The 20,836-nt window shown below is 41.1% G+C and overlaps 1 protein-coding gene across 4 annotated transcripts in view; it reads left to right on the forward strand.

Annotated features, from left to right (window-relative positions):
- LNX1 (ligand of numb-protein X 1) overlaps positions 1–20,836 on the forward strand; it is a 135,843-nt gene that overhangs the window by 41,097 nt on the left and 73,910 nt on the right. For 3 of the 4 annotated variants that reach the window (XM_053258318.1, XM_053258320.1, XM_053258319.1), the window contains exon 2: positions 1,918–2,396. In XM_053258318.1, the coding sequence (XP_053114293.1) occupies positions 2,005–2,396 (392 nt within the window). In that variant the 5' untranslated portion in view covers positions 1,918–2,004. Of the gene's footprint in view, positions 1–1,917; positions 2,397–3,686; positions 4,087–20,836 lie in introns of those variants that run through there. The other variant, XM_053258321.1, reaches the window with a different exon arrangement.

Below are 20,836 nucleotides of genomic sequence, written 5' to 3' on the forward strand. Positions count from 1 at the left end.
CAGCAGGCAGGTCCCCTCTCCCTCAGGGGTCCAGGGACATTTGTCCCATCCCCCACCCACCCTTGTTAAATTATAGGTACACCCCTTGGTAAAGCCCATTATAAATTGTCACTAGGTACAGCATGGGCCAATGAACAACATAATTTACTTTTCAGCTTGGAAAGTACTTTTTTACTGCATTTGAACTGCTGGTAGTCACTGTAGCCGGTATCTAGGAACTCCTAGACACAATGTACAAGAGATACCTTTCCTGTTAGGCCCTAAATGTAATTTGAGGCCACAACTCTGCCACTATGGTGAGCTTTTCTCCTCCTCCTCCTCCTCCTCCCCCTCCCACAAATATTTATATACTGCTTTATAACAAAAGTTTACAAAGCAGTTTACATAGAAGAATAAATAATAAATATATAAACATTCATAGAGAGTGCTTGGGCACTAAAAGGGCAATCATATGTGTGTTTACTCAGAAGTAAGCTACACTGGGTTCAGTTGCTTCCAGAAAATTGTGTATAGGATTGCAGCCTAACATCATACCAATACCCCCACATTATTCTGTGAGCGATTATCTTTATATTAAGGCTAAGCATCTCGGTGATGACGAAAGTTGCTGCAAAGCAATTTAATAATGGCATTTAAAACCTCATCATTATTTCACCTAGATGTTGACCCTGAAAGGAGCACATCCATGTAGGAGTGACAGGTTTTTTTTCTCCCTAGTAGGGACCTTGTATTTTTTTACAAGTGTGTGAAAAGCAGAAAATCAGCAAGTGGCATTTTTTCGTAGCGGGAGATACTCTGATGGGGCAAACCTTTGCTGCTGAATTTTGACTGACTGTACATTTTGTAAAGGCAGAGGAGCTTGTCAAAGAAAGAACAAGTCATCATCGCTACATCTCTATGATACATACTTCTTGTTTCCCACCTATTATGCATGTGTGTCGATGAGAAAAGAAAAAGAAAAAGCATAGCAAGTCTCTCTCTCTCCCTCTCCCCAAGAGTAGAGTAAAAAAGATCAGTTTAAGAAATAGCAAATGCATGGATATGCATATTTTGTCCCATTGAGTCCCTCAGTTGTTGGGTAACAAGAGTTTTACATATAGAGCACGTTTGGGATGGTCACTTGGTGTACCATGTTTCAGTAATTCTTACAACAACTCTATTAGATAGGTTAATATAGCTGCCCCTTTATGTTGTATATGAGCAGGAGAAGAGAGGGAATGCTGAAGCTGAAAGAATAGTGGTTTGACTAAGGTTGTCTAGTGAGTTCACAGTTGCATTGAGATTTGAACTGGGGACTTCACCGCTCCCTTGCTTTGCTACTGCACAGCATCAAAACAGGAAGACAATAAGTTATTTTTAATCAATGGAGCAGATCCATCTCCTCCTATTACACTTTGAACTATACATTCCAACATACCTGTGCAGTTCTCACATGGGGGAAATGTACTGCAGGAGCTCATTCTTACATATGAGAAGAGCCTTTACTTTAAATCTTACTAGTATTTTTTTTTTAACTTTTGGTACTCAGACTCCCTGTTAATGGATGTATGGAAGTTGAAAACCTCCTTGCACTCTTCTGTCATGCCATCTGTATAATTCCCTGAAGAATAAATTATTAGTGTCTTTGCAAAAGGCTGGTTTTCTCTTAAAATAACATTTACAGATTTGAAATGTTTTGTCAATGATAACTTGATATGCACTATATGGAACATAGTATATATTTGTTTTTTTCCCCTCGTCCATTGATGATTCCATTGGTATTGTAATGTTATAATAACTTGAATTTCTGTTGTAGCTTCTTAATGTCATGGACTGTTGGCTTGTACAATAAATTTGATTGACCTTTATGTGCTGAATCCTAAAATTATCTGTCATAAATGTTGCTTCAATGCAGTTTTTGTTTGTGTTTCCCTATAGGTTTGAATACCCATAGGAACAGCTGACAGTATTTCAGGTTGAAATTAAATTACCTTTGCCTCTTTGGTGACACATCATTATCCAATTATGAGCCAAAAGGATCCATCTGAAGAAGCAGAAGGAATCGATGTTGCTTTATGTATGGTCTGTGGCCAGTCACATCTGCCGGAAGAGAATCACATGTATAGTTACACAGAAGAAGCAGATGATGACCTAATTTGCCACATTTGCTTGCAACCTTTGCTTCAGCCACTGGATACACCTTGTGGCCATACCTACTGCACGGTTTGCCTTACAGATTTCCTTGTAGAGAAAGACTTTTGCCCTATGGATCGCAAAACTCTAACCTTACAGAGTTGCAGAAAATCCAGCCTACTAGTAAATAAACTCCTAGATAAGCTAATGGTTAGCTGTCCTTTTACAGAACACTGCTCAGAGGTTGTGCAGCGCTGTAACCTTGAACAACATTTTCAAAATGGGTAAGTCCTTTTGTATGTTTTTCTTTTTAAAGGGAAAGTTGGAAAGGTACTCAATAATATCACAGTGTCCTGTACTTTTAATGAATGACAATTTCAACAAGAAATGAAAGGCTTTTAAGAGACTTTAATCTGCTCAGATGGATGACACTTAAGCCCAAATGTCACTGTGTCCTCGTATTGATGACACTTCAGCCCAAACTTCCTGATGACCTCTCCCAGCAGTTTTATGTTGTATTTTTCTGTTGTAAACCACCCAGAGATGTAGGTTTTGGGCTGTATGAAAATGTTTAAATAAATAAATAAATAAATAAATAAATAAATAAATAAATGTAGTTGTTAAACAGCATGGGGGGCAATAGTGAACCTTGTGGGATCCCAGAGGCCAGGGAGTTGAGCAGAAGTCCCCCAGCACTACACTCGCACAGGGCATTCTGGGACTTACAGGGGCCAGGCGGCCCCCAATCTCTGCCACTCATGATGGAGCCTGTAATCATGTGGGCAGCCAATCCGGATGCCCAGGTCAAGCTCCCTGCTCATCTGCAGGGAGACCGGGCTAAGCCCACTCTCCCCACAGAGACAGGTCTTGTCTAGAACCTCTCTGCTTACCTGTTCTGTTGACTGAACTGCAGTGGGGCTAAATTTATTCAGTACATTGTGAAAATTTGCAGTGGTGCTTTTTGTTTTGCTTTGTTTTGCATTCCTTAGGTTTGAATACTCCTTTTGGCTTCCTCAAATACCATACTTCCAATGGCATAGTAGATGGAAGAACTTTAGTAGATGAAAGAACTTTAGGTTCAGTAGCTATTACAATTTTCTCTCCACTGCCCTTCCTCAGTACGCAAAACCCCTTTTAATTTTAGTTCTGCAGACTTAAGAGGTACACGCAAATTATCCTTTTCTACTCCGAGGCATTTGGGCCAAATTTCTTAAAACCAGTTAGATTTACATAAAGTCTAGATTTGATTTTGGCAGTCAGCAGCCCAACAGTTTTGTACCTCCGCTACTGTCTCCATCTGGCATCACGATCAGATGGTATCATGACTGAGCATTCAAAAGGACAATCGCTGTTAATGATATATACATTGACTGCTTCCGATTTGCGTGTAGTTTCCCTTTTACCACATTCAGTTTTCTACCCTCTCTTCTGATGCAGCTAGCTCATAACCCATTCGCCTCCAACCAGTGATGTAAATGTACCAGCTGCTTCTGAAGAACCACTCTGAAGAGTGCAGGAGGCAGGTCTCTTCTTTCCTGTGCATCAGCCTGTTTTTTTTGCAGCAATAAGTCACTGCCTCGCTTCACACCAACCATGCTCTGCTCTCCCTAAACCCTCACATCTAACCTCCATCTGAGAATCAGATCCAGTAATCCTCTTACAGGTCAATGATTTCCCCCCCAACATAGCTTCATTTAAGGGATTTGCATTAATTCATAATGTGCCACTGATTTTGTTGAAATGGAAAAGCTCGTTTAAAAAGAGGGAGGGCTGGAATTGGCTGACATAACAAGCTTGAAGTTCTGTGTCCCATCACAGAGAAAGGAAGGAAGGAAGGGGCAAAGAGGAATCCTAGAAGCCGTTCTAATTGTTGCATTTGAAAATGAAGGCTCTCTTGTTGTTGGTCCTACCTTGGCTAAGTCCTGCAAACTACATAGACAATGTGGGGAATCTGCACTTCCTGTACTCAGAGCTGTGAGTACTCACAGTTGTGATGTTGTGGTGGTGTCTCTGTGTTGTGTCTCTGTGTTGTCTTTTGAAAAGGGGGGGGGGGAATCCCCTTCAGTACTTCTCTGTTGTACCTGTGTATATGTGTAGATGTCTAAATGAATAAGCTTGTTAGCAGCTATATACCTAATGTGAGAAGCTTGGAACCAGAATGCCTCTTTAGCACTTTCCCTTTTCAAAGTACTGGAAACAACTGGGGAAAGTCAGTCATTTTAATTGCCCACTTCCCTTTGCTGAATGGAAATTTGGGATTGGGGTCTTTTTCTGGGAATGTATTCAAGCAGATAAACAGACTGCTCTGTAGATGAATGTTTATACACTTTCTCCGTAGCTGAGAACCTTTTCACAATGAATAATTTGTGAAGGAGAGTGTTGGAAGCATTAACATATACTAATTTCTGTCCAAAGAACAGATGCTAACCTCCTTTAACACTTTTATTTGAAATATAATTGCAGAAACATTATTTGAGGGGTGTGTGTGAATATGACTGTCATTCCTACTGCTTATAATAAATACATTAATTTTGGTAGTATAGTCTATAAACAATGCTCATTTAGTTAGCTTGTAAATGTCATGATGAGTAGGCATTCAGAATGATGATTATCTGTACTGATGTTTTTGGACAGCAAGACCTAATCTGTGAAACATGTTCCAAAGTGAAATGTTTTAGTGAAGTATTGCAACATGTTAGGAAATTCGTTTGGTGTGCATACAATTTGAAATGATGATCATATGCTTTCAAAGGGGGCATTTCAATGATAATGGATGATAATACATGATAGTTGCATGATAATGGATGCATATGTTTGTCTAGAAATGGTGATTTAGCTGTAATGTGGCTACTAGTAGCATTTTAAGAAAACAATATAAAAGGCTATTATTAACAATTCAGGGACCTCTTTACAATGAGAAATCCATGCTGGATTTCTCAATAGGTCCGTGTCTAAAGAAAGCTGCTTTAAAACTGTAGCTTGACTGCTATAACATTAGCTAAAGAGGATCATTAGGAAAACAAGAATTAATGGAAGCAGACTAGAGAGCAGCAAGATCAAACCAGACCAGATGAACTTTCATAATAGAGACAATGGCATCTGGGACATCCAGTTTCCAGGAAAACAAACAGATGAGATTAATCAGAGCATGCATTCTGAAAACTCCCCTTTGCTGTTGTTTCCTAGGGAATTCTGATTCATTCCTGTCACCCAGAGAAAGAGCTACTATGTACAGTAGCTATCGACTTGAATTTATTTTACCCTCTAACCTAAAAAACTCTTAGCTACAGCTTGATTGCTATTCTTGTTGACATACTTTTTAGCCAGTTAGTTTGCTATTGGATGTGCTTCTCCAATTAACAGCAATGCATAAATCTGTTTAGTAGTGCACTCTACTGGGGGAGGGGAAGAAAACAAACAGAATTGCTTGTGAATTGGGTCAGAGCAACAAAATTAGGGTATGAATGCAGCAAACACAGGCTGCAGTAGTTGGTTCTCATTTAGAATTAGATCTGTTTAATAATTTATATGTGTTTGGTAATTCTAGCACATAGGTGCTATAAAATGGGGTGTATTGTACTAATATGAACTGCTATGCTGAATTGGATTTGAGGCCCCTAATTCTCTGTTTGGTGAATGAAAAGAGTATCTGCCAAACCTACTTTGCTGTGCATTTTACAATTCCTTGGCTTTGCTGGGACACGCATGCAAGCCATGCTTCATAATCCTAGATGGGAGGTATGCAGGCTGCATTTGAAGCTGCCTAATATTCATTCAGACCACTGGGCCATGTAGCCCAGTATAGTCTCCTTTCACTAATGGCAACTCTCCAGGTTCTAATGTAGACATCTTCCCAGAGTTCCGATTGAAGATACTAAGGATTTAACCTGGGTTCTTCAGCATGAAGACAAATGCTTTACTACTTCGCTTATGAGCTCCCCCGACCCCACCATTTATCATGACTTCCGGTGTTTTAGGACTGGACCTTGTCAATGATGGCAAATTTTGAGACTTAGTCCTTGGTAATATTAAATTACAATGGACCAAATATAAAAAATAAGGAATTACTAGAGCCTGAATGTGTAGTTCCCCCACCTCCTTGCCTTCTATTGCCCTACCATAATTCATTTGAGGATCCAGCAAACTGTCCCTAGACCCTTGGCATTTGGAAATGTGCCAGCCCAGACCATAGACTTGCTGTTTCTTATGGAGGGTGTCCTGCAGCTGCTGTCATGCAGCTGAGCTGCCACACAAATCAGTGAATCCCTGTGGTCTGCAAGGTACATAGGTTGAGCAACAGAGGTGGGGTTTACTTTTGTCACCCTCATATCCCTTGTAAGAATTGCAGTGCATAATTGAACTTGGGGTTTGTTGTCTTTGCTTGCTTGCTTATACAGTCTCAACAACAACAACAACAAATTAACCAGGCAAACATAAGAGGGACAACATAGTTGACTCCACACATGTGCAACAGTGACAGTAAAGTTGTGCCATCAAGTCAGTGTCCTGGTGACCACAGAGTCCGTCGAGTCAGACTCCTGGTGACCACAGAGCTATGTGGTTTTCTTTGGTAGAATACAGGAGGGGTTTACTATTGCCTCCTCCCTCACAGTATGAGATGTTGCCTTTCAACACCCTCCTATATTGCTGCTGCCCGATATAGGAGTTTCCCATATTCTGGGAAACACACCAGCGGGGATTCGAACCAACAGCCTCCTGCTCTCTAGGCAGGTTACTTTCCCCACTGTGCCATTAGATGGCTAACAGTGACAGTATCCTAAAGTTAAAGAGCAATTGATAATTTCTTTTTTTTAAGGGGTGCTGAGATACAGTTATGTCTGGAAACCACGCCTTCTCATCAGATGTGTTGAGACTGGTAGTCTGTACAGGACCAGAGATATTGCCTTCTTCATGAGTACCTAACATCTTTCAGATTGAGTCTTAGAACTAAAAACAGACATCAAAGCTGAGCCTTTAATGCAAACTGAGTTCTGAATACGACCCTGCCTCCATTTTGTTGCATGGTAAATTTAAATTATATATGATTTGATCCTTCTTCAGTTGGGATGAATTAAAACCTATTAACTCAGCAATTAATCCCATTCCCAATTGTGACATCCTGACTAAGAGGAGATGCTCCTAACACCAGCACCAACATGGAGCTAGCCCTCGTGCTCGTCTCTGTGCTTTCCAAAGTGGGGGTGCTCTTGTGCGCAAATACTGTTTTAGAGCTTGCCTGCACTCCAGAACCATTGTCAGAGTGGAGACATGTTGCTTGACTCTGTGATGTTCTTTTGCTCTCACACAGCATGGGTGAAACCCTCCCCCCACCCACAGTATTTACTCTCTTGTGCAAGAGCACCTGTGCTTCATAAACTGCGGACATTGGCACAAGGGCTAATGCTGCATGAGCACTGATGTTAGCAGCACCTTTTTCATTAGTCAGGATGTCACCCACTAATGGTTAAATTGATAGGTTTGTATGTATTATAATACATACAGGAGGAGTCAGAGTGATGTATTTTGTCATGACAATGACCCTGTGAGGTAGGTAAGGCTGTGAGATAGTGTCTGGCCCAATGATCTTCCTGGCAGAGTGAGGGTTTGAACACAGGTCTTCTCAGTCCAAGTACAGCATTCTATCCACTACACTCTCACTGTCAGATTAATGCACTGCAAGGCCATAGTGTGAACACAAGCCCTTAGATATCATGACCAGCATCTTGGACAGAGATGTTAATCTCTCTGTTAATATCATTTGAGTTATACAAAGTTATCCTTCAATTTCTTCTGGCAATCTCTGTTGCTGTCTGGAGTATTTCTTATCCAAGAGGATGAATGGTGCAACGAGTGTGCTTTAAATGAAAGCACTTACAGTTTTTTGTTTTTGTTTTTACCTTCTAGTGCTCATGAAAAGCTGTTTTATATTTCATAGGCAACATTTGGCTCTGGATTATAAGTTGCATGTAGTATTTGCTCTGGGCTCCTTTTATGACAGTTTTCAGAAATGCAAACATCAGGCAGAGTCAGTTAGGGACAGAGTTTCTGTAGCAAATGATCAGAAAGAAGCTGGCTGCTGCAGTTAAACCACAGGAAGGTAAAAAGTAACACTGTAATTATGGCTGGCATGAAGGTCTCTTCTTATGAATAAGCAAAGCCTCAGTGGTGGTTTAGTTTTGTGTAAGTTGCATGATGAAAATTGCATTACATGCTCTCACTTATATAACGTACCCAAATGGAACAGGGGCTCTGAAGTATTATTTCCTAATGCAATGCATGGGGCATAGGGAAATCTGGGTTTAAAATCTCCATCAGCTATTAATTTCACCTTCTCTCACCCTAATCTCTCTCTTGGGCTTTTGTGACAATAAACCATCCTAAACTCCCTGGAGGAAGCATACAATACAAATGTGATAAATACATTGCGAGTTCACATTAGGCAATGCTGTGGAGAGCACTGTGAAAGGAAAAAAGGGGATGGAAAGATGGGACTAAATGGGATGTATTCATGATATGGTCAATTCAATTCAGATGACGCGTCCACTGAGGTTATCTAGGCAGAAAAAGAGCACCTAGTGGACTGTTCCATGCAGCCCTGTCTTTTGCACATATACTCAAAAGTAAGTCTCACTGAGTTCAAGTAAGTCTTACAGAAAGAAAGCATAGGATGGCAGTCTTCAGTGAAGACTGGAGGAGATCCAGAATGCTAAATACGACTTTCCTTGTAAACAGCTGCTTTGTTTTGAGTCAGTCTGTTGCTTCATCTTGCCCAGTAAGGATGCCTCTGCCTGGCAGTTGCTCTCCAAGGTCCTCACAGAGACTCTCCCAATTCTGTTACCTGAGTTCCTCTTACGTAGATATACCTGTTGCTGGATCAGGATATGCATGCAAACTAGAACACTCTACCACCAAGCTATGGACCTTGTTTCCTGAGAGTCTTTGCTGTCGTTTTGCTGCTGCCACTCCTGACCAAACTTGCTGGCTGTTTGGCGGGCAACAGTGTGGATATTGGGCTGCTCAATGCTCCCTTCAGAACTCAAGACAAATGCTCCATCTATCCAGTGGAACCATTCTTGGAGACCGGAAGCAAAAAGAGGATGATTGAGGGCAATGAGGAACAAGCATAAGGGGCATGTTGGTAATCAAGGCCTTTCTGGAATGAAACCAAATTACTTCAATGCATCAGCAGGCCTAGCTCACCCAGCCTTGCTAGTTACAATTAACCTAGTTTGGCCTAGCTATGGTAGTGTGACAGAGACAATCAAGCATCTTGCAGTCTTCATCTGATAGCTCTGACAAAATTGAATTATTCTAGCAATACCAAAAAAGATTTCCTCCTCATTCTTTCTCCCCACCCCACCATCTAGATGACTAGAACAGACATGACAAATAGTTGATTCTCAATTAGCCCCTGAGATTGCCTGCAGTATATCCTTATAGTACTAAAGCTCACCATGAGGCCCCCCCCCCACAACTTCTAAACATCCTTGACCTTTTTATTGAGTCTGCCTTCAAGCTTCTAGGAGTAGAGCAGCTGGTGAGTGTTTAGTGACCTTCTCTGTCATCCATTCTATCATCTGGGGTTTCAAATTGATTTGCTGCATGTTGGCATACAGCTGAGTATCCAAAGTGTTCCCTGTGGGCTGAGAGCACATGCATGGAGGTGCCGACAGCAGAGAGCCATAGCACTGCCAATGCCAGCAGCTTTTAAGAGAAAGCAGAAGGAGTGGATCATAGTGAAATCTTCACTGTCATTCTTAACACAAGAAATGCACTAAACTGCTGCCATCACAATTAGCCCTATTGCATTGCCATCATCTTCCATCATCCAGTAATATAAACAGCAAGCATCAACTGTCTGTGTGTCACGAATGGCAGGCTGAAAGCACAATCCAGAAGGCAGGCAACAAGTCCTTCCTGAGTAGAAAGTCAGTAAGGCAAGGCACAGCAAGTATAGGATGAGCAGGCAAGCCAGGCAGATGGCTAGGCAGAAGCCCAAGTCTTGCTGTTATGAAAAGTAAGTTGTTCATGATAAAGAGCCAGGGCAGATTCTGGTTTCATGGGCCCCTTTTGTTATATGACAAATTCCTGGGTCAACTTGGAAGGGCCAGGTGGCAGGCTGCAGTACCTCCTCCTGGCCCATACTGGCAGCACCTAAGAGCAGCAGATAACAGGCTTCAGGTCCAGCAGCATCTGAACATTTGGAACCTGAACACAGTTCAAGACTCCTGGTACCTTACATTGTGGCCAGGTATTTCTACAGAAAGGCTCTCAACTAAACCGCTCAAGCCATTTGCACCCACAAGATTTCATGTAAGTGATGCATTGAGTCCCAATGCAACATACTTTCAATAATGTGTAGACTAAGGCCCAAACTGCACATTATGGGGAGACAGGTGCAGCTGATTCATGCCTCACCCTGCACCTCCCTGGTAATGTACAACTGACAGTTTTCCACTCTCACTCAGTGACTTGCCACTAGCAAATCTATGGTTTACATAACCATAGATTTAAGTTCAGTGAAGGATAAACCAAATTAGCAACAAAATAAATATGAAGTCACTGTGATCGCAAAATGGAAATGTAATAATATCGTTTTTGTATTTTTCTATATTTTTGTATATGAGAGAGGGGAAGAAGGGAAAACGAGGTCAACCATCTTGACCATTACATAAAACATTACACTACTTTGCAGAAAATATAGATCTGAAAAAACAAATCAAAACCGACAATAGGAAATTAAGCCACAGCTAACACCTTCTGTCTTGCATTTTTCTCTGATTTATTTCTATTTCAATATATAATACTAGTGTGAATGAAGCTTGAATTCTGAAAGCATAGATGCACACATTGCCATCCATCAAATTATAGCCTGATTGAAGGAGTAATGGAATTCTTTAATCTCAACAGTCTATCCCACTGTGGCTTGGCTTGTTTTGTGTTAGAAAGATGGCCTCTGTTATGACCTAAACTTCATATCCCAAATGTTGACAGTTTGCTTGTAATAATATCCAGCTTCCAGATTTTCTTAGCAATCAATGTGTCTTGTTAATGTGAATCATATTTCAGATTTCTGGATAGCTTGGAAGTACTTTAATAATTTGTGGGGTACACCTTGCTCCCACTTCTAGGATAAGACTTAAACATCTTTCACTTTTGGACTTTTCTTGCAAAGAGTGCAGTAGGCCTGTAATTAGGTCTGAAAGTACCTTAAACATGTTGAGGTATACTTTGAGTCTCTTGTTTGAAGGAGAGAGACACACATGTCCCCCTTCCCTCAGACTGTTTTTGTGATTAGAGTATCTTACACTCTGTGTGTACTAAATTTTATCATCCTAGCCAGAGTGCAAGTCAGTTAATTATTTAGGATCCTCTGATTTGGAGGAGAGTTGTAAAATGGGGATGGAGCTCAGTGATAGAACATCTGCTGTGCATACAGAAGGTTCTATGTTCAAACCCTGGCATCTCCAGGTAAGGCTGGGAAAAACTCCTGCCTGAAACCTTGGAGAGCTGCCACCAGTCTGTGTAGACAATACTGAGCTTGATGGACCAATGGTCTGGCACAGTAGAAGGCAGCTTCCAATATTCCTACATGTCCCATTTTCAGATTTTAAAATATAATTGAGTGTCCCTGGACTAACCAAATGCCAAGCACTAGCTTATCAATGGAATGAATGCCATCCCAAACATATCTAAAGTAAATTAGTTTGTTCATTACCTGCACACATTATAAGGTTCTTTATATGACCATAATAGGGGTAGAGAGGGTGGGACAAGGGGCGGGGGGCAGGGTTGAATCTACCTTCCCCACAGACGAGCAAGGAGCTACTCTTAGGTGCGCCATTATGCACCCACGCAATCTGTGATGCTCTTGGCATTGCTGGAGGCTAGGAAAATGAGTCCTGGCCTCCAGGAATCCCATAATGCACAGCACAAGTTGGTGCATTGGCAGATTCCACCATGAGTCAAGAGCTCTAGGCTCCCGACTCTGTGCACTTGGGCTGCGTGCAGCGCGAGCACACACATGATCCTGAACCTGGTTAAGGGCCAAGGTTAAAAGTCAGGCTAGCAGGGGTGGAAGCATCGGGAGCGATCCTGGCACTCCACACGAGCAGCTCAACGCAATCCAGGCTGCCCTGGCCTGGGTGGGGCTGCTCATGTGAATAGCCTTACTATCATTCAATTATCTGCTTTAGCAATCCATCCAGGAAAGGTTCTTCTAGTTCAACCCTCTGTTTGATACAGGAAATCCAGAGCTAGAGCACCCCCAACAGAAGGCTATCCAGATTCTGCTTGAAGACCTCCAGTAGGGAGAACCCACCAGTGTTCTTTCTAACAGGGATTCCCAGATGTTGTTGACTACAACTCCCAGAATCCCCAAGCCATTGCAGCTGGGGATTCTGGGAGTTGTAGTCAACAACATCTGGGAACATCCTCAGTTCCATCAATCTTTCCTCACAGATGTTTGCCAGATCCCTGGTCATCATTGTTGCCCTACTTTGAACCAATTTTACTACCTCCTTCTTAAAGTTTGGTGCTAGAACTTGACATAGTGCCCAAGATAAGGTATGACTAGGGCAGAACAAAGTGAAACTGTTACTTCTCATCACTTGGATATTATGATTCTTTTAAGGCAGCCTAAAATCACTTTAGCCTTTTTGCAGCTACATCACACCACTGCCTCATGTTCAGCTCATGCTCGACTGCAGTACTGAAACATATATATATCCCATCCTATAACCTTCTGGAGGCTTACAATCAGTGTTCTCTCTAAGGCGTGTGCGTGTGCATGTGCTCACACTTTTTTTTTAATGTCTGCTCAGTTCATTTTAAAACCTGGTCAGGTTGAATCAGGAAGGCCCCACTCTGAATGCATGTGTGCACACTGCCTTGATAGCGCTGCCAAGAACAAAATTCATTCCGCATACAGTTGCAAAAAATTAGAGAGAACACTGCCTACAATCTTTATTCAAGAGCCAATCTTGAATCTTTCTTTATTCAAATACTGAGAAATGCAACTGAAATGCTACCAATTATGTTCATGTCTGCTATCTCTTGCTTTCATCCCCACAAACTCTGTAAGATAAATTATAGGATCTATTCCATACTTATGGCAATTTAGCACTGCAACAGCAGAATTCAACAAAAGGAAAATAGGAAATTCAAAATAAGACAGTTCATACATATTTTTCATGTGCGTGCAGAAGGTTTTGGACCCTCCCTTTGAATTTGACTTAAGAGACTCTCTGTAATGGTCAAGGAATGTGATGTCCATTTATTTCCTTCTGGGACCCAAATGTATTTTTGTATTAACCTTGATATAACTACACAAGGAAGACATTAAGCTGATCTCTGTTTTTTCTTGGACTGTGCTTGGACAAGCTGGATAAAGTGGAAGTTATTTTGACAACTGAGTCAAAACACAGGAGAAGACAAGTTTGTTGACATCTTGTTGGTGTGGTTTGAGGTTAAACAGGAGATTTTACAAATGGAGCATAATTTCAGTGCCATAAATGATAGATGTGTTTCATGGTTTCTATTTAAATCTGTAAACAACTATACAAAGGTTGGTGAGACTTCAACCTCAAACATGTAGAACTTCTTTAATCATCAACTTTTGCCTAAATGGAGATCAGGAATATGTGCAACTTGTGCCTTTGTTTATTTTAGTAGATGCTTCTCCATTCCCTCACCTTAGCATTGCATGTTCAAGATGCTTATCACCAAAGCATATATATTATATTTACAATACAGATCTAAATCACTCTGTGATGCATTCATAATATTATCTGTGCTTGGCTTAGTTAAAACTTCTAGACAGCCACTTATAGTAAGTAAGTATTCCCTAAATTGTATGATAATTGATAGCCTTTTCCCTCTTTCAGGTAAAAATGGCTTACATCAGTAAGTGAGAGCATTCATGCTAGTAAGCAGAGTGTAGGCCAAAAATTATTGGATGACAAGTGGGATTAGCTCTGGATTAATAATATAAAAAGTTTTATTAACATCTGACAGAGAAAACATTTTAGATGGTACTTAACTCCTTTTAAGTTTAGAAAATGTATTTATAATCTTCAAAGCTACACATAATGTAAATGTAATTTCATGGTGGCAGATCTTTACCATATGTCCTGGCAATGCCCAGTGATAGTATATTTTTAGAAGGAAATACTGCCAAAAAAAATTTCAAGATTTTATGGAGTATTTTCTATTGTATAGTCCCCAAATGGTCCTTTTTGGCTATACTAGAGAGATGGTTTTGGCAGCAGATGTAAAACTAGTGACTTGCCTCCTTATGGCCGCAAAAACTTGTATAATAACCACATGGAAGGTTCATAATCCCCTGATCATCTGTGTATGTCATGAAAAATATGGTGCTCACATATTATAAAATAGCATTAGATGGATCCTGGCTAAATGAGTTTATAGAAAGATGGAGTGAGTTTCTTGAATTTTGAAATGATAATTTTCAAGACAATATGTACCGTATTATTTTGTATTAATCTCCCTGTTATGAAGTAATGGAATGCATAAATTGATTTCTTTCTTTTTAAAATATGGAATAGTGTACCTGTAATAGATGGGTGGAGCAAGTGTCACGTATATGTAATATTTTATATTCTTGGTGGTGATTATTGTTGATTATACTAGGCTTTTGTATTGTTGTTTTTAAAATTCTTTTTTATGTAATAAAATGTAGGCAACTAACTTTTCTGGCCTTATTAGCAAGGCTGGAACTGTCTAGTTTAGGGATGTGCATCAAATGCTATTTGGAAACCGCATCACAGCACATCCTTTTGAAACGGAGCGATTACACATCCACTTTAACACAGAGGAGAGCAGGTCCATACTGTACCTGCTCCTCCTCCGCTCACTGCCACTTCCGTAATCTTGGCACTTCCCCTATGCTTGTGTGCTGGTGGGGTCTCTCTCAGCTGCACCTGTGCGACGCCAGCACGCATATGTCCTCCGCACATGGTTGCTGACCATGCAAATGACTGCCGTGCATGCCTAGAATCCATGTGCATGCTGGCATTGTGCAAGAGCAGCTGAGCAATGGACTGCTGGTGTGCGAGCATAGCTGCAGTGATGGTGGCAATTACGGAAGTGGCAGTGAGTGGAGGAGGAGCAGATGTGGACGTGCTTTCCTTTGTGTTAAGGAAGACGTGTAATCCCTCCATTTTAAAGGGATGTGCTGCAATTTGGTTTCTGAATTGCATTTTGTGCACATCCCTAGTATAATTGAACATCATGTTCCTCATTCGAAAGTACTGTACAACTATCTCTCTAAACAGTCTAATGCAGATTTGAATTATTATTACACATTACATGTACATTTGGCCTAATCGTGGAACAACTTGTGCATCTAGTTACAGCTTTTGTCATGAATCTGATTATGATCTCAAAGCTGCTGCTTGTTCAGGTCACTTATCTCCCACATATATAAGGAATATGCAGATTTTGTACTGAAAACAAGAAATTGTGGATAGTCACAGTATCATGTGCATAATAACCCATATGTATTGCAAGCACATATTGTATTGTTGGACGTGTTGCACAAGAGAGTTTTCCCCGCTATGAAGAAACTGGTATGGAAACCAATGTGCAATACGATATGTGCACAGTTATATTCAAATAGGAAAACGATAACCTTTGAAGTGACTTTCCATGTGGCAACCAGCTGGTCCTATTTTCCCATTTGCTGATTTTCTTTTTAAGGACTGATGAGCTCACCTTCTCATTGCCACCATCTTGACTCTTTGTCAGGGGAAAAACAATAACACCCAAGGCACCTTGCCTCTATGTGTCTCTTTTCCCCAGTTTTCTTTTTGTAGCTTTCTGTCCCTGCTACAAGAGAACTTTTTTTGAGAGTGTACACAATGGCTTTAAGCACAGGTGTTTACAAACTGGAACTCCACATGATCACTTTAAAACAAATAACCAGATTTTTCTATATTGTTAACATAGATGGTTCATTGATGATAGCTGTAAATACAAATATATTTTGTCTACTACCTTTTTCTTTAATGAAAGCTAATAAACAATTGAGGTCATGCGCTTTATGAAATGGAAGAGAAAACCACATCTAGACTCATACTGTTTCTTATTCATACTGCTCTCCCCTAACTTATTTGACTCTTTCCTAACGTTGCTGAACTTGTTTATACCTCTTGAGAAGACTTCTCTTTTCCGCCTCAGATAGACTCCCCAGTCTTTAATCAACAACTGTCCCTTATGGACTCCACTGTGACTTCCCACCCCCACTCTCTATTTCTTACAAAATATCGAAGCCATTCATACCATCCAAAACTGTGTTCTACCCTAGTTTGGGAGCTGTGTGTGCTCCCAGTTTTCAGTTGTGTGGAAGCTTCCAAAGATGGGCAGTGGAAGGAAAGGGGTAGACAAGAACTACGATTCAGTTTAGCACAGTTAGTGCTGGTTTAGAAAGTTACCAAGGTGAAAGCAGTCTTTGCATGGTGAAGAATGGGTGCATGCAGCTCCCCTCCACTTCACGGGCCCATGTCTCCTGATGTAACTTGTGGCACAGGCACTCAGCTATATACACAGCCATACAATTCAGGCAGTTCTTTCCTCTAAAAAAGGGTAGTGGTGAATCAGGCTCTCACATATATTGACTTCTGAACTGATTGCATGTAGCATTATTTGCAGTGTGTGTGCGCGTGTGTGCGCATGCACATGCACCTATTCTTCCACTGTGCAAGTTTTAGTGACAGCCTGGTGTTTAAACTGGGCCTACATCCAATCTGTACAAACATTTGCATATAATTCAGACATTGAATCTGGTCCATTCAGCTCAATAAACATTTCAGATAACTCTCCTTGTAAAGATTGCAGAAGCAGAGCATGATCATCCCCAAACGTTTTGTTGCTATTATCAGTGCACCACATGAACCAAGGTGTGTGTCCCAGAATAATCTAAGACACTGCAAAATAAACCAACAAAACAAGTCACACTTCTTAGATCTAATGCTGCTTTACTGATGCCCCCAAAGTGTTGGTGGCATGAGACTCCCAACAAGGTCGTTTAGATGGGTCAACCCTGAATTAAAGAGGATTGTAGATCTGAATGTTGACTCTTTGTGTAGCTATGAACTTCATTGTTTATGTTTTTGTACAGCTTTCATTCCCTTTAGATGTAATCAAGTGCAGCTGTTCCCATCAGCTGGGAATTGGTGGGACATGGCTACTTGTTCTGGCCATGTCATGTACATGTAAAACTGATGTCTTAGTTTTCACACCTGGGAGATTATCCTACACCAGTTGTTTTCATGTGCTGAGAGCCAAGTATCTAGCTCTGGCCTTCAAATTCATATGATTCTGTTGTCCTTTGATAACAGATTGAGTTGAGAATACCCTTCTTCTCCACTTTATATGACCTATCAGGATATTTTGGAGTATTTCTGAGTCCAGTACCTGCAGTATTTTTCAAGGGGTTAGGATCGCTGACAATCAGGGTGTCACACTTAGGATCTTAAAAGCTGCCATTGGCTCCCAGGCATTACATGAAGAATGCTAACTTAGTCTATTACGACGATGACGAATATTCATATACCACTTTTCAGCAGACGTTCCCAAAGCAGTTTACATAGCAGTTTACAAAGAAACAAAATGGCTGCCTGCCTCCAAAGGGCTCACAATCTAAAAAAGAAACATAAGATAGACACCAGCAACAGCCACTGGAGGGATGCTGTTTGGGAATGGATAGGGCCAGTTGCTCTTCCCCTGCTAAATAAAGAGAATCACCACTTTAACATTAAGGGTTTTAATCATAGCACCATTGCTAGTGAGATTTTTTCACTTTTCAATTTCCTCCTCTCAGAAGAGATTAATTTCCAGTACATTCTAGTTTTAGCCTTCCAAGGCCTGAGGATAATAAGATTGGACACTAATGGTTGCTACATTTCATATTTTGTGTGTGCGCATACTGTGTCTCCAGTGATCTAAGCATCTGCAGCTTTTGAAGGCACTTACAGTCACAGCTTTTGAATTTGGAATAAGTCAGAGGAGACTGTAGCTGAACAGAATATAACAATCTGGGTACATGTAAGGGGAACGAGTACAGGGAACACGAAGAAACAGGGAATACTAAGGGACATGTACTGATTGCATAGAAGTGACAGACCACACAAATGTTTGCCCCACATATATCTGACATTTTCCAGCTATAAGTTTTAAAGAGAGAGCTTTGTGACATTTCTGCTAAGAGTAAAAGTATCACAGAGAAATCCCTGAAATAGGAAATGCCGTATTGCAAAAGCACTCTTAACCTCTAACCAGAGGCACTCTTACCCTTGGACTTTGGGGCTGAAAGTCCATGGCCTCTAAAACCTCTTTAGTCTGTCCTGGGTGGTGTGGTCACCCAGCGGAGCATGATGATGCTTAATTTGCAGGGGCGGGGGGCTCCAAAGGCCTTTAGGTCCAAGAACCAAAATGATCTAGATGCACCTCTGCCTCTACCTGAATATGTGGTCTGTGGATGATTTGTACTGATGGGATCTGAGCTGTTGGTGACTGACCAGGAGAGGGATCTTGGGGTCGTGGTGGACAGCTCATTGAAAGTGTCCACTCAATGTGCGGCAGCTGTGAAAAAGGCCAATTCCATGCTAGGGATCATTAGGAAGGGGATTGAAAATAAAATGGCTAATATTATAATGCCCTTATACAAAACTATGGTGCGGCCACACCTGGAATACTGCATACAGTTCTGGTTACCACATCTAAAAAAAGGACAGTGCTGAACTGGAAAAAGTGCAGAAGAGGGCAACCAAGATGATCAGGGGCCTAGAGCACCTTTCTTAAGAGGCAAGGCTACAACACCTGGGGCTATTTAGTTTAGAAAAAAGACAACTGCGGGGAGACATGATAGAGGTCTATAAAGTCATGCATGGTGTGGAGAAATTGGATAGAGAGAAATTCTTCTCCCTCTCCCATAACACTAGAACCAGGGGTCATCCCATGAAATTGATTGCTGGGAAATTTAGGACCAACAACTGGAAGTACTTTTTCACACAACGCATAATCCACTTGTGGAATTCTCTGCCACGAGATGTGGTGACAGCCAACAACCTGGATGGCTTTAAGAGGGGTTTGGATAATTTCATGGAGGAGAGGTCTATCATCAGCTACTAGTCGGAGGGCTACAGGCCGCCTCCAGCCTCAAAGGCAGGATGCCTCTGGGTACTGGTTGTGGGGGAGTAACAGCAGGAGAGAGGGCATGCCCTCAACTCCTGCCTGTGGCTTCCAGCAGCATCTGGTGGGCCACTGTGTGAAACAGGATGCTGGACTAGATGGGCCTTTGGGCCTGATCCAGCAGGGCTGTTCTTATGTTCTTAAGCAAACTTCCCCACTTCCAGAAACAGAAGCACCAAAGACATGAGCCTACGTGAGCCATACCTTCCAAAATTTAATACAACACAAGTATTTGCTCTTTCATGTCATAACAATTTGTACTGGAATTGTCTTCCTTGTACTAAAATCTTCTGAACGAACAATTTTCTTTCGTTTTCTTTTGAAAATCTGTCTCTTTTTTAGGGGGGAAATATATAAATTGGTTCAGATAAAGAAAATGCATGATGAGGAAATCCTCCTTCATATTTCTTCCTCCCTCCCTCCTTCTCCTGTACTTTTATTGGCAAATACTTCAGCCCAAGAGATCAGAAAGAAAGGCTGGGAAGTGGGAGGTGTGTGTGTGAGTATTTTCATATTTCTTTAATTGTAATGGCTCCTCCCAAATTATCCTGATAGCTGTAGTCTGGTAAGATGCTGAGAATTCTTTATTAGAGATCCCTAGCCACCGCTTTACAGAACTACTTTGAATTTGCAAGATATTTTCAAAGGTACAAAAGGAATAATTTTTTCCACAGTTATGTATTTTTTTTCACGCAAAAATTAAACAAAAGTTGCTCCCATAGTTACTTGCATAAAAGAGGAGTTATGAAACATAACTGATGTCTACAAACCACTCTGAAGTGGTGAAAGTTTGTGTGTGCGAAATGCTATTTTTGTCATTCCTAGTCTTCTGTGGCAAGAGACATGCAAAACATGCTCCTTCCATTAAGCAGAAATTCTCATTGTTGTCTGTAGACCTCCCTTGGTGCTTATTGGCACTGTAAGGAGCAGGCAGAATCATCCCAGAGTATAGATCTTTAATTGCTTGTGTTTTCTGGACTACAAGATTTGTAACGCTTAAAGCATTCTAATGTGTCACGGAATAATGAAATGTTTTGTAACCGAGAGTAAAGGATTGTTCTATGTTTCATTGTAGGGTGGTTTCCATTTACATTTTCTGTCCATTGCAATGTTTTTTTCAAAGCAGCAGGTGTTCATATTCTCCCTTGTAATGCGTTTATCTGCCCCTCCTCCTGCTCCATTTTGGCCAATGGAGTCGCAGGGGTATGTGTGGCATGATGACGTTTTTTAAATTTAAAAAATCTAGCTTCATTTCACCCTAATATAATTCCAGCAATTTTTTTTAAAAACTCCCATCTTCAGCGTGTGAGAGTGAGCAATTACACAGGGAGGTAGGGAATCTGCCAGCTCGCAAAAGGAAGAAGGCAGAGACTGAAAGACTGGGGGGAAGAACGAGGCTGTTGGTCAGTCGGGATGACAGGAGCCCCGTCCAGAATTGTGCTGATTTCATCCCTTTTAATTCACCCCAAACCATGCAAGTTAAGACTGTAGACTGTGTGTGTCATTCTCCCTG

This window comes from Hemicordylus capensis, chromosome 5, assembly GCF_027244095.1.
Source record: "Hemicordylus capensis ecotype Gifberg chromosome 5, rHemCap1.1.pri, whole genome shotgun sequence".
Lineage (NCBI taxonomy): Eukaryota > Metazoa > Chordata > Lepidosauria > Squamata > Cordylidae > Hemicordylus > Hemicordylus capensis.